Raw genomic sequence first — 12492 nt, 5'->3', positions numbered from 1 at the left:
GACGCGTAGGGCCACCTAGGTTCGCCTAAGGCTACTGCCTAGCCTTAGGCAAGCTTAGGTGGTCTTGCGGGTTCCCTAGGCTCGCTCCCGGAGGTACCTTCAATATAGGCGGCCTGCCTGGGGAGCATTAAAAAAAACAAACGTGCATCCTGATTGGCTGATTAGACAGCTGCCTACAATTGGGACGCACTTTGCAGAATCTGGGCCATTGGGCCCAAAATGGGTGCCCTCTATGCACAGAAATTGGCAAGATGGACACACCTGGTATAGTACATTCATTGAATATATAGTCTGTAAATCATTAGTTAGCCCCTCCTGCCTGTCTGCTCATTGGTTAGAGCAGTAAAGTTCAAACTCTCAAATCCTTCCCACCTATTTCTTATCTCTCCACCCCTTATTCTTTAGACCCTGGCCATATTTACAGCTGCTCATATTTGGGCACTGTTCTCTTCTTTCACATGTTCGCCCTTCATATGACATGCTTAGACCATCTTTTTAAACAATAGTCCTTATGGTAAATTCTGCTGACTTCTCTTGATACAATGTTCATTTGAGTGTAAGCATTGTATTCAATGTCTCAGGAATGCCCCCTCCCATCGTTTGAGTCAGCAATACTTCTTACTATCATATGCAAATCTAATCTAATCTAATCCTTAGGTTTGTATATCGCATCATCTCCACGTTCGTAGAGCTCGACGCGGTTTACAGTAGGAGAAATAGGAAAGAACTACAGCAGAGGGTTAGAGGTAGAAGTGTGAAGAAAATTTAGAGGACTTGGGATGCCAAGATATAAGAGTTTCCTTGATTCCTAAGTTGGAGGGAGACTTACATTTTTTGAGAAAAGCTACGTTTTCAGATGTTTGCGGAAAACTTGGAGAGAGCTCAAGTTCCGAAGAGGGGAGGTAAGGTTGTTCCAGAGCTCAGTGATTTTGAAGTGGAGGGAGGTCCCTAGCTTTCCTGTGTGGGAAATGCCTTTTAGCGAGGGGAAGGATAGTTTTAATTTGTGGGAGGATCTGGTGGTATTAGGGTTTGAGGAATTCCAAGAAAGAGGGATAAAGGGAGGGAGGATACCATATAGGATTTTGAAAGTTAAACAGGCACATTTATAGTGGACCCTGGCGATTATCGGAAGCCAGTGGGGCTTGGCCAGGAGCAGGGAGACATGGTCAAATTTACTTTTAGCGAAGATGAGCTTGGCTGCGGCATTCTGAATTTGTTGGAGTCTGTGGAGGTTTTTCTTAGTTAGGCTTAAGTAGATAGAGTTGCAATAGTCCAATGTGGAGAGGATGATGGATTGGACAAGGAGGGTAAAATGTTTTTGATGGAAGCTGGATCTAACTTTCCTCAGCATGTGAAGGCTGAAAAAGCATTTTTTTTACCAAGGATTGGAGGTGGTCATTGAAGGACAATGTGGAATCAATGATGATGCCCAAGACCTTGCTCGAGAACTCAAGCTGCAGAGAGGAGCCAGAGGGTAGTGGGATGGAGGTGGGTAGGTGATCTAGTTTTGGACTGAGCCAAAGAAGTCTTGTTTTGGACTCATTCAATTTCATTTGCACAGTGTGGGCCCAGGATTGTAGGTTCGAATCGATCTCGAGGAGGACGAGGATGTCGTCTGGATAAGTGTAAATTGTTTCAAGGGGGGATAAGTGGAGGAGTTTTAGGGAGGACATATAGATGTTGAAAAGGATAGGGGATAGTGGAGAGCCTTGCGGGACTCCACAATTCAGTTTCCAGGGGGAGGATGAGGTGCCATTCATGTTAACAATGTAAGAACGAGACCAGAGGAATTTAGAGAACCAACCTAGGACTGTGGAGTTGATACCTATCTCAGAGAGTTGGTAAACAAGAATATCATGGTGAACAACGTCGAAAGCAGCAGAAAGGTCAAATTGTAGGATGACGGCGAACTTGTTTTGAGAGTGAAGTTGTTGAACCCTTGAAATCAGGGAAGACAGTTGGGATTCGGTGCTGAAGTTAGGACGAAAGCCATATTGATAGGGTAAAAGAATAGTGAATCTCTCTAAGTATGATGAGAGTTGGGAAGAAATGATGGACTCTAGCATTTTGGTTAGGAGAGGGATATTTGCAATTGGGCGATAGCTGGATGGTATGGAAGAGTCAAGGTCAGATTTTTTCAGTAGTGGGGTCAAGGCGATATGACCCATTTCTGGGGAGAAATGGCCCGACTGAAGGGCAGAGTTTATGAGAATGGTGATAGAAGAAATAGTCTGAGCAGGAATGTTTTTGTATAGGTAGGAGGAGAATAGGTCCAAGGAGCAAATACAGGATTTCAGTTTGAGGCAGAGATTGAGGACCAGGGATTCAGATACGCGCTCAAAGGTGGTCCAGGATCTATCAGCTGGGATAGGGTTGGAGACCATTAGGGTGGGAGTGGAATCGGTGGGCACTAGGGAGTTGTAAGAGACTGAAGGAGGGAAAGAGCATCTCAAGGAAGAAACCTTATCGTTGAAGAATTTTGCTAGAACATCGACTGAGGGAGAGGAGGGGAGCAAGGTGGGGTCTCTTTTGGAGGTTAGGGAGCGCCAGATGTTGAATAGAGTACTGCTTTGATTGTTGGACCTGAAGATTTTGTCACCATAGAAGTTCTTTCTTGCTTTTTTAGTGCTGTATTGTACAGCTTGATATTGACTCTCCAGGACTGTCTGTCTATAGGACATTTTGATTTTTTCCATATGCGCTCCAGAGCTCGACATTTCTGTTTTAGCTCTCTGTGATATGGGAGGAACCAAGGGGTCTTGCGGGGATAGGAGATGGATTTAGTGGAAAGGGGGGCGAGGGAAAGATAGGTGGATTTGGAGAGAGCGACCCAGAAACTTGGCTACTATCAGATAGCGACATCATTATCAAAGATTGTCTCCCCCCAGGCTTCAAGATTATAACTCTAGCTAGAGCCTGGGGAAGGAGAGGAGGATTAGCAATAATCTACAGAGACCACCTAAATTGCACTATTCTTAACTCTGAATCTTCGCCCAACTTAGAGATATTGTCAGTATCGCTAACCTCAAAAACCCTAACAGCATCCCTAACAACTATTTTGTTCTATGTCCCACCAAAAAAATGGAACCTAGCCAAGGAGGACTTCATGGAATTTTTGATAACCAACTCCCTAGCAAGCTCATACAACTTACTATGTGGTGATATCAACATTCACCTAGAGCAAACAGACCAACCAGAAATATCAGATTTTTGGTCACTCATCTCTCAATTAGACTACTTCACACCACCCCCAACCAAAACCCATCAAAAAGGTCATCAGTTAGACCTGGTGACTTTCTCCTCTAAAGAACCAATCAACCCCAAACTCTACTGGAAAGAAGATAGCTGGTCAGACTCCCTATGGTCTGACCACAGACTATGTTACTTCACTATTGACTGCCTACAAAGAGCCAACATAAACAATAAAAAAAGAACTAATAAAACCCACACTTCCAGAGGTAAGATCGACCCAATAGAATTCTGGTCCCAATACGAGAATATCATTACTCAGAATGCAGAAACAGATCAATTCATGTCCTCATGGACTAAAGACAGCACAAACATTCTAAACAAAATTGCCCCCTTAAAAATCCGCAGAAAGAGAAGCACAAATCTAGAGGGATGGTTTGACTCCGAGCTGCTACTGCTAAAGAGAGACCTAAGAAAGTCAGAAAGATTATGGTCTAAATCTGGTACTCAAGAGTACAGGGTTGAGTGGAGATCAAAAGTAAAAAACTACAAAAACCTCACCAAGGAAAAACGAAAAAATTTCTACACCCAAAAAATAGGAAACGTCACTAACAGTAGAAACCTCTTCAACCTGGTCAACGACCTTTACAATCTCGAGACAGTCACGAACACCCGGGAGGATTCCACCTTAACAGCCAGCACCCTAGCTGACTTCTTCAATTCCAAAATACAAAAATTAAGATCATCTATAACACCCCCGGCCAACCTCCACGGGTACTTCCCCATCCTCAATGACACAAACACATCCAACTGTGTTCTAGGATCCAGAACCGACCTAAGTTGGAACCATTTCACACCCATAGACTGGCAATCCTTTAACAAATACTACAGCAAATACAATAACTCCTACTGCAGACTGGATACTTGCCCCCCAAATGTCATGAAAACTGCCCCAGCCCACTTCAAAGCCTACATGCTGACATGGGTCAACGCTCTACTATCCGCCGGAAACTTCCCAGCAGAGCAAGGCCACATCCTGATAACTCCAATTATAAAAAACTCAAAAGAACCTCCCAACATCCCATCTAATTACAGACCTATCGCCAGCATCCCACTAGTCACCAAAATATCTGAAGGGGCAGTATAGGCTGAACTCACCACATACCTGGACAAATTCGACATCTTACACGACAACCAATCAGGCTTTTGCTCTGGCCACAGCACCGAAACCATCATTGCCTCTCTACTCTACCACCTGCACTCACTCTTCTGCCAGGGCTCCAGCGCCCTAATCTTGCAACTTGACCTAAGCAGCGCTTTCGATCTAATTGACCACACCATTCTCCTAAACTGCCTCGCACACATCGGCATCTCCGGACAGGTTCTCAGCTGGTTCAACGGATTTCTAAAAAATAGACTCCTTCTCCCACAGCTGGGACAACTCTTGTGGTGTCCCCCAGGGCTCACCACTATCCCCCACCCTATTCAATATCTATCTCGTCTCCTTGGGAAACCTCCTGCACAACTTCAAGCTCAAATTCTTCATTTACGCAGACGACATCACAATAATCATCCCACTAACCAGTTTCACCCTAGAGCTGCTTGATTCTATATCACACATACTCAGGCAGATAGAACTCTGGATGCTATCCTATAGACTAAAACTAAAAGCTGACAAAACTAAATTCTTCCTGGCCTCCCCCAACGACAAACTCAAAAATACCTCAATCCAAGTGAATGGATCGGACTTCCCCCTAGAACAAACCCTAAAAATCCTAGGAGTCACCCTAGACAAACACCTTTCCCTTGAAAAGCACACTGATCTTACCGTCAGGCAATGTTTCTCGGCGCTCTGGAAACTCCGCACCATAAAAAAATACTTTGATGACAACTCATTCCGACTGCTAGTACAACCCTCCATTCTCAGCATCCTTGATTATTGCAACATCATTTACCTAGGCGCCATGAAGAAAACCACCAGGAGACTAAAACTGATTCAGAACACTGCCGTCCGCCTTATATTTGGCCTTAATAAATGGGAACATATCACCCTTTTCTACCATAAACTGCACTGGCTGCCATTTGAATCCAGAGTACTGTTCAAGTTCGCATGCCTCAGCTTCAAAACAGTGTTTGGTCTATCCCCAAGCTACCTCATCCCCCACTTTAAATTAAACCACAACAGTAAGAACTCTCGCAGAATTCATCTGTTCGCCTTCCCCTCCCTAAAACTATGTCCTCTCAAACGATTCGTTAACAAAACCTTCTCCTTCCAGGCGGCCAAACTAAACTCATGGCTTGCCCAAATTATACTTGACGCCCCCACTTACCTGGACTTCAGAAAAAAACTCAAAACTCACTTATTCCACAGACAGAATCTCTACCACTCCCACTCGCGACTTCTACTCCCTTCAATACACTTAAACCTCCTCCTTCCCCCCCCAAGGTTCCCTCCAAACCAACTAACCTCCCTGACCGGTATGTTTTTTCCCTATAAAAAAAAAAAAAAAATTAAAATAAATAAATAAATAAAAATTTTTGTACACTCTTGTATATTCCATGTACTATATTCCCTATATATTCCTCGCATATTCCTTATATCATACTCCTTGTATATTCCTACTGATGGCATTTTAAACTCCTGTTTAACTTCAACGACTTGTACACTCCAAAAAATTGTAAATTCCAAGGCTATTTTCTTGTGTAATCTTATTAACTGCTGTGAACCGCCTAGAACTCTCTGGGTATGGCGGTATACAAAATAAAGTTATTATTATTATTATTATTATTATTATGCCAATTAGTACCTGAATCTGCAGGCTTAGGGGCAGAGGAGAATAGATTGAGAAATTTAGACCAGAACAGGTCACTTGTGATTTTTTTGCGGAAGGTAATGGGGTTGGAAGTATGGGGTGGAGCCCCAAGGTGCGACATAAAGATGGGGAGACAGAAAGCCCCTAGGAAGTGGTCAGACCAGGGGACATGTTCCCAGCGAGTGTCGTCAATTGACGTCTTGTGAGCGGTAAGGTTGAGGAAGCTAATGAGGTCTAGTGTGTGCCCCTTTTCGTGGGTTGGGGATGGTGCAGGGGGGGTGAGGCCAAGGGAGGTGAGGAAACTAATAAGTTCAATCGTATCCTAGCTGGTGATGTCATTTAGGTGGAGATTGATGTCTCCAATGATCAATAATCTTTGGAACTTGAGGAAGGCGTTTGTTATAGTCTCAAGGATGAGTTCGGAGGAGTTGTTCCAAGGGGTAGGTGGGGGTATAGGAGCAGGATGCCCAGTGGGTGAGGGTGAAGTTCGTTGACGGAAGCAAGCATGTATTCTAGTGAGGTGTGGCAACCCCTTTCGAGGAGCTGAACATCGAAAAAGGATTTGTAGAGAATTGCCAGGCCACCTTCTTTACGGTTAGATCTAGATGAAAAGAGACCTTGGTAGCCATGGGAGCAGAGTTCATTTTGTGTAAATAGGTCATCTTTTTTAATCCATGATTCCGTGATGCATAGGAAACCAGGGTCAGAATCTTCAAGTAGGTCCTTCAGAATTTGAATCTTGTTGCAAGCGGATCTTGCGTTGCAATAAAGCATTGGGACTGGGGTGAGCGAGTCAGAGGCAAGGTTGGGGAGATTGGCAGGGGAAACAGACTTTAAAGAAGCATGGTTGATTCTTCGGGGGGGGGGGGGATTTTGGGAGGTTGTGGTCTGGTGCAAATCAGCGTGGGGATTTTGAGGCCAGGGCAGATATTATTGGTATTTGCGGAATTGAGAAGATCGGGAGAAGGAGGTATTATGCAGAGGGTGGAGTTGAAGGAAAAGCAAAGTAGGAGGAGAAAGGGCCACGAGGGTGGCTTCATGGTGAGAGGTTGGTGAGCCTTTGGTGAGCTTTTGGGTTGTGAAAATATATATATATATATATTTTTTTTTATTTTTTTTTTTTTTTTAAAGTTAGGCAACTTGGTATCTAAGCAAGAAGAGGATCTAGACAACTAGGTAGAGAGAGGACTAGACAGACTTAGCATACCTTGATGGAACTAAGCACTTAGCAACTGGATGGTGTCCTATAAGAAGCTGTGGACAAGGACAGGCACTTAGGAACTGAATAGTGTCAAATAAGAAATTTTGAACAAGGTCAGGCACTTAGCAACTGAATAGTGTCCTATAGGAGAACTTAGAACAGGGTCAGGATCAGGCGTATATTGGCTATACATGTGGTTTTACTTGCGGTAACAGGCTATAGGTGCAGTTTATAACAATCTATGACTTGCAGTTTGTACAAGTTAAATAAGCAGGCTATACAAGCTATATAGGTTATATAGGGACAGGGAAAGCTGTGTTGAACCAGCTGATAGAATCCCCAGGAAGAGCAGCAGTTAGGAGAGATGAAAGAAAACACAGTATATAAATAATATTAGACAAACTCTTTCTGAAATTTTACCATTATTTCATTTAGTTTTCCATTACTATTTTATTAATATATTCTTTATATTACCTCTTTAGTGACCCCTGCCCTTATTAGAAATATATATATAAGTAATATCTTTATAGTTTCTCTGTAGTTATTTGACCAGACCTGATCATTTGCAAGTGTTATACAATTTAAGTGTTCACCCTCTCTGTGTTATTCTGCAATAATTAACAATATTAGAAAATATTAGTATTTTCATTTCTTACAATTTAAGATTAACTGTAAACGCTTGCTTAATGTAGACAAAAAGCTATATTAGGGTATGATCATTGGAACATAACAACACTAACTTGTAGGTCGAACAGTGCTAATAGTCTTCATGCACTGAATAAAGGGTCAGAGAAATGACAGCGACACATGGAGATTAATTATGTGCCACAATCCATATCATATACACAAAATTGAAGCCATCCAGCCGGAGGAAAAGAAGATTCATTTAAAAACATATTTATGACAGAATCACTTGGATGACAAGCTTAAACATTGTTCACCATCCATTCTGTTTCAAGAAATGCACGTTACATATTGATATGTCGGTCCACGTCGGGACCCTTTAAATCTTCAAGATAAATTTTTCACTTTAATATCAATTTTGATTAATTCAATCATCCACTTTAGAGATTGCATTCAAATATTGTTCACATGTGCAATGATTGGGTGGTGGGTCTTGCTCTAGGCCGGGGCTTTGATCCTTGGCATGGCTACTCAACTCTGAGCATATGTGGTTATGTTTAAACTATATACACTATTTAAGGTTCATTTAGAGATAGTTTATTTTCAGATAAGGTGACTGAAGAATGCCCAGCAGACATATTGCAAATGAATCACCACCAAAAACAACGATGGATCTGTCAGATCTAAACATTAATCTCAAGAAGACTCTCCCTTTGTTTCAAGTTATACAAAATTAAATTTAACCAAATAGTACTGGCCCCAAAAGCGTCAGTAATTTTCTGACCAAGAGTAGAACATTGTTATTTTGGAAACCAAGCAAAATGTAAAAAAGTGTAACATAGCAGGAACATTCCAAACTTTTATACAGAGAATGGCACTCCATAGGACAATTTTAAAAGATATCCCTAATTTGGGGCAAAAGGCAAGAAGTGAGCCATATTTGTTTAAGAACTGAAGTAGTCATCAAGCCAGATGTTCCATAGATGCATCCATATTAGCTGATAAATGCACTTCATCATGATACGAGGGATCTCTTTTGTCAGCTGGGAGCAGAGGTAAGCAGCAAGAATCTTAAATCTACAAGTTCTGAGTTACATACAAATCCGACTTAAGAACAGCTTTAAAAACGTAACTTGTTCTTAACCCGGGGACTGTCTCTATTTAGTTTAAGGCATGTAGCATAAGGAACCATTATCATAGAAAAGCAATATGATAAAAAACATGACCCATGGACCCTTACCCTTATTTATGGGCATAAAATGACCACGTACAGAATAGTGACCAGTTGAGAAGTATACACCATGCCGGTAAATGTGCATAGGGGAGAAGTTTGGGCAGAGCATGGGTAGAGTGCATAAGTACACATGTGGATCCAAATATTTCTTCATCTGAGCTGCACGAGCAGCAGCGTGATTTGGCGCTGCTTCTCGGCGCTGAGCGGCTAATTCACAGGAGCCAGTAAGGAAGCCGCTCAGCACCAAATTGCGCTGCTGCTCGTGCCGCTCAGATGAAGAAATTGAATCGCACAGCCGGTTAGCAGCAGGGCAAGAATTTGGAAAGCTTGCTCCTGCCCGCTGCACCTCCACCAGGGATCGGCAGAGGTATGAAGATAGGGCAGGGAGGGGGGACAGAGAGCAGAGCCTGGGAGGGAGAGTGCAGAGTCTGATAGGGAAAAGAAGGAAGGAAGGGTGCTGGGTGCAGAGTCTGACAGGGGAGGGCAGGGGGCTGGGTGCAGAGCTTGGCAGGGAGTGGGCTGGGTGCAGAGCCTGACAGGGCAGGACATTTGAATATTAAGCCGCCCGACATATTCAAGTCAACCATTTTTCTCCTTGTTTGGGGGAGTGAAGGGGTCTCGACTTATATTCGGATCAACTTATATTTGAGTATATACGGTATTTGTTGGATATAACAGCTCCAAGCATTACTTTTTTTGGTTGTTTGGAAATATCTGCATACATATGTAAATGCTGACACTTAAAGATATGTATGTTGTTGTGTTGGCTCCATTGATAGTTTAGATACTGATATTATCAAAATACAGTAAAATCTCAGTTAACTGGCACTCTCACCCAACCAGCAAAAAAAAAAAAAAAAAAAAAATTTACTGGGGTAAAACAAAAAAAGTCCCTCAAAGCTGTCCTGAACTATGAACCCCCTCCCTCCCTCATGCCTCTAAGCTGTAGAAGTGGTGGCAGTTCTGAGCTGCGAACCCCCCTTCCTCCCTCTCTTCCTTACCTGAAGCGGCCATGCTCAAAACAGGCTGCTTATGGCCAGTCCTAGCAGGGCATTTCTTCTGACATGTCACTTCTGACGCATCAGAGGAAAGGCCCTGCTAGAGCTGGCTGCGAGCAGCCTGTTTTCAGCGCTGCCGCTTTGGGTAAGGAAGAGAGGGAGGGAGGGGGATTTGCGACTCAGGACCGCTGTCTGCTTCTGCTACTTCAGGACTGGAGTGGGGGGGGGGGGGCTCGCAGCTCAGGACAGCTGTCGCTTCTGCTGCTTTGGGGAGGGAGGGAATCAAGATCTGGCTCCTTGTACAGTAACTCTCAGGCAAACAGAAAAACAGTTATCTGGCATCCACCAATCCCCATGGGTGCCAGGGGAGGGCTTCAATGGCTGGGAGGGTGTAGATGGGCTGGAGTAAGTCTTAACAGAGATTTCGGCAGTTGGAACCCAAGCACAGTACCCGGTAAAGCTTTGGATTCTTGCCCAGAAATAGCTAAGAAGAAAAAATTAAAAAATTTAAATTAAATCAGGTTGGGCAGACTGGATGGACCATTCGGGTCTTTATCTGCCGTCATCTACTATGTTAGTATGTTAGATAGCTGAGATTCTACTATAAATGCTTCCACTGCCCACAATTGTGCATACAAGTCCTTTCTAGCAGGAATTGACACATCCAGACTTGCACATTTCAATTCCTATTTCTATGGACCAGTGTAAATGTTGTTGCCTGTCATTTATGCTAGCAATTTATAAAATGAAAAATAGGTGCTAACTTTTCTTACCCCTTCACAAGTGTAAAGCGACACTTTGGAAAAAACAACAGACTTATTGGAAGTTTTTCTTCACAAATACCAATAATGCTATAAAACTGATTTAAATCTTTATAGAGACACGCTGTGAGAAACCCTTGCAGAGAATGGTAAGTTACCCTCTCTGACAATAAAAGTGATTGATATGTTTGGGCCAAATGAACATGTTCATGCCAGCAATGGACATATATAAGTTTACCTTCAGTGGAGTCCACTCTTGCTCTTTGACGCCTGGCTTCATCGGAGTCCTTATGCAACATGTGACCTTCGAGGCTGAAATGAACAGCCAGTTGCTCAACCATGCTTATTGGTTTGTATGCTCGTTCCTACAAATAAAATAGACAGAAGTACATAAGAGTTGCCATACTGGTTCAGACTGAAGGTCCATCAAGCCCAGTATCCTATTTCTAACCAGGTCACAAGAATCTGGCAAGATCCCAAAAGAGTAAAACAGATTTTATGCTGCTTATCCTAGAAATAAGCAGTGGGTTTTCCCAAGTCCATCTTATGGACTTATCTTTTAGGAAATTATCCAAACCCTTTTTAAACCCTGCTAAGCTAAGTGCTTTCACTACATTCTCTGGCGACAAATTTCAGAGTTTATTTACACCAGGGGTGTCCAATGTCGGTCCTCGAGGGCCGCAGTCCAGTCGGATTTTCAGCATTTCCCCAATGAATATACATGAGGTCTATTTGCATGCACTGCTTTCATTGAATGCTAATAGATCTCATGCATATTCATTGGGGAAATCCTGAAAACCCGACTGGATTGCGGCCCTCGAGGACCGACATTGGACACCCCTGATTTACACACCGAGGGAAGACATATTTTCTCCAGTTTGTTTTAAATTTACTACTTAGGAAAAACAGAAAAGGCCAACAGTATAGAAGGAAAGAGCAAGACACTCGTAAATAGAAAAATTAAAAAGGTAATATTATAATTCAAAATCTGCAGTTATACATCTCTTGCATAGGTAAATGCAGCAAAAAAAAAGTCATTTATACACAAAAATATCCTAAGCAACATTGTATAAAAAGCATGTATGAAGTGGCTTAAGGGCTCATTTTCAAAAAAGATAAGACATCCAAAAGACAACATAAACCAGCACTTGGACGTCTTACTACTCAAAATGTCCAAGAGGGCATTCTCAAAACAGACTTTCTAGACATCTGTCTGGTTGTTTTGTCTCCAGTGCGTCCAAATCTTAAGGGGGCATGTTAAGAGGCATGTTTTGGAAGGGCTTAAGACTTGGACGCTCCTCAGGCATAATCAAACCTTTAACAAAAGGTCCCTAAGCTGGCTTTTTTAAGACATTTAGAGCTAGACCTGTTTTAACCGCATCTAAATGCTAAGAAGGTATCCAAATAGACCAGTTGACCACTGAAGGGATTAAGACATGCTCCCCTTACTCCCCTAGTGGTCATCCAAAGATGTAAAAAAAAAAAAAACAACAACAAAAAACCCCCAACCACCCTGTACATTCTAGCCTGTATTACAGGGGGGGGGGGGGGTATGAAAAGTTCTCAGCCTAAGAAGACATTTGAGCCCAGAGAGCAGAGGTTACTGTAGTGAATTTCACATTAAAAGTTCTAGGTACAGATGTCACTATATCTTTCTTAAATTGTATGGTGA

At 42.7% G+C, this 12492-nt stretch overlaps 1 protein-coding gene across 1 annotated transcript in view; it reads right to left on the bottom strand.

Moving 5' to 3' along the window:
• Positions 1–12492, bottom strand: part of DNAI1 (dynein axonemal intermediate chain 1) — a 394766-nt gene that overhangs the window by 274884 nt on the left and 107390 nt on the right. Inside the window, exon 5 of the mRNA XM_033935572.1 lies at positions 11059–11185. Within this exon, the coding sequence (XP_033791463.1) occupies positions 11059–11185 (127 nt within the window). The remainder of the gene's footprint in view (positions 1–11058; positions 11186–12492) is intronic.

This window comes from Geotrypetes seraphini, chromosome 1, assembly GCF_902459505.1.
Source record: "Geotrypetes seraphini chromosome 1, aGeoSer1.1, whole genome shotgun sequence".
Lineage (NCBI taxonomy): Eukaryota > Metazoa > Chordata > Amphibia > Gymnophiona > Dermophiidae > Geotrypetes > Geotrypetes seraphini.
The sequence above is the reverse complement of the archived record's forward strand: the minus strand, read 5'-3'. Positions and strand labels throughout refer to the sequence as shown.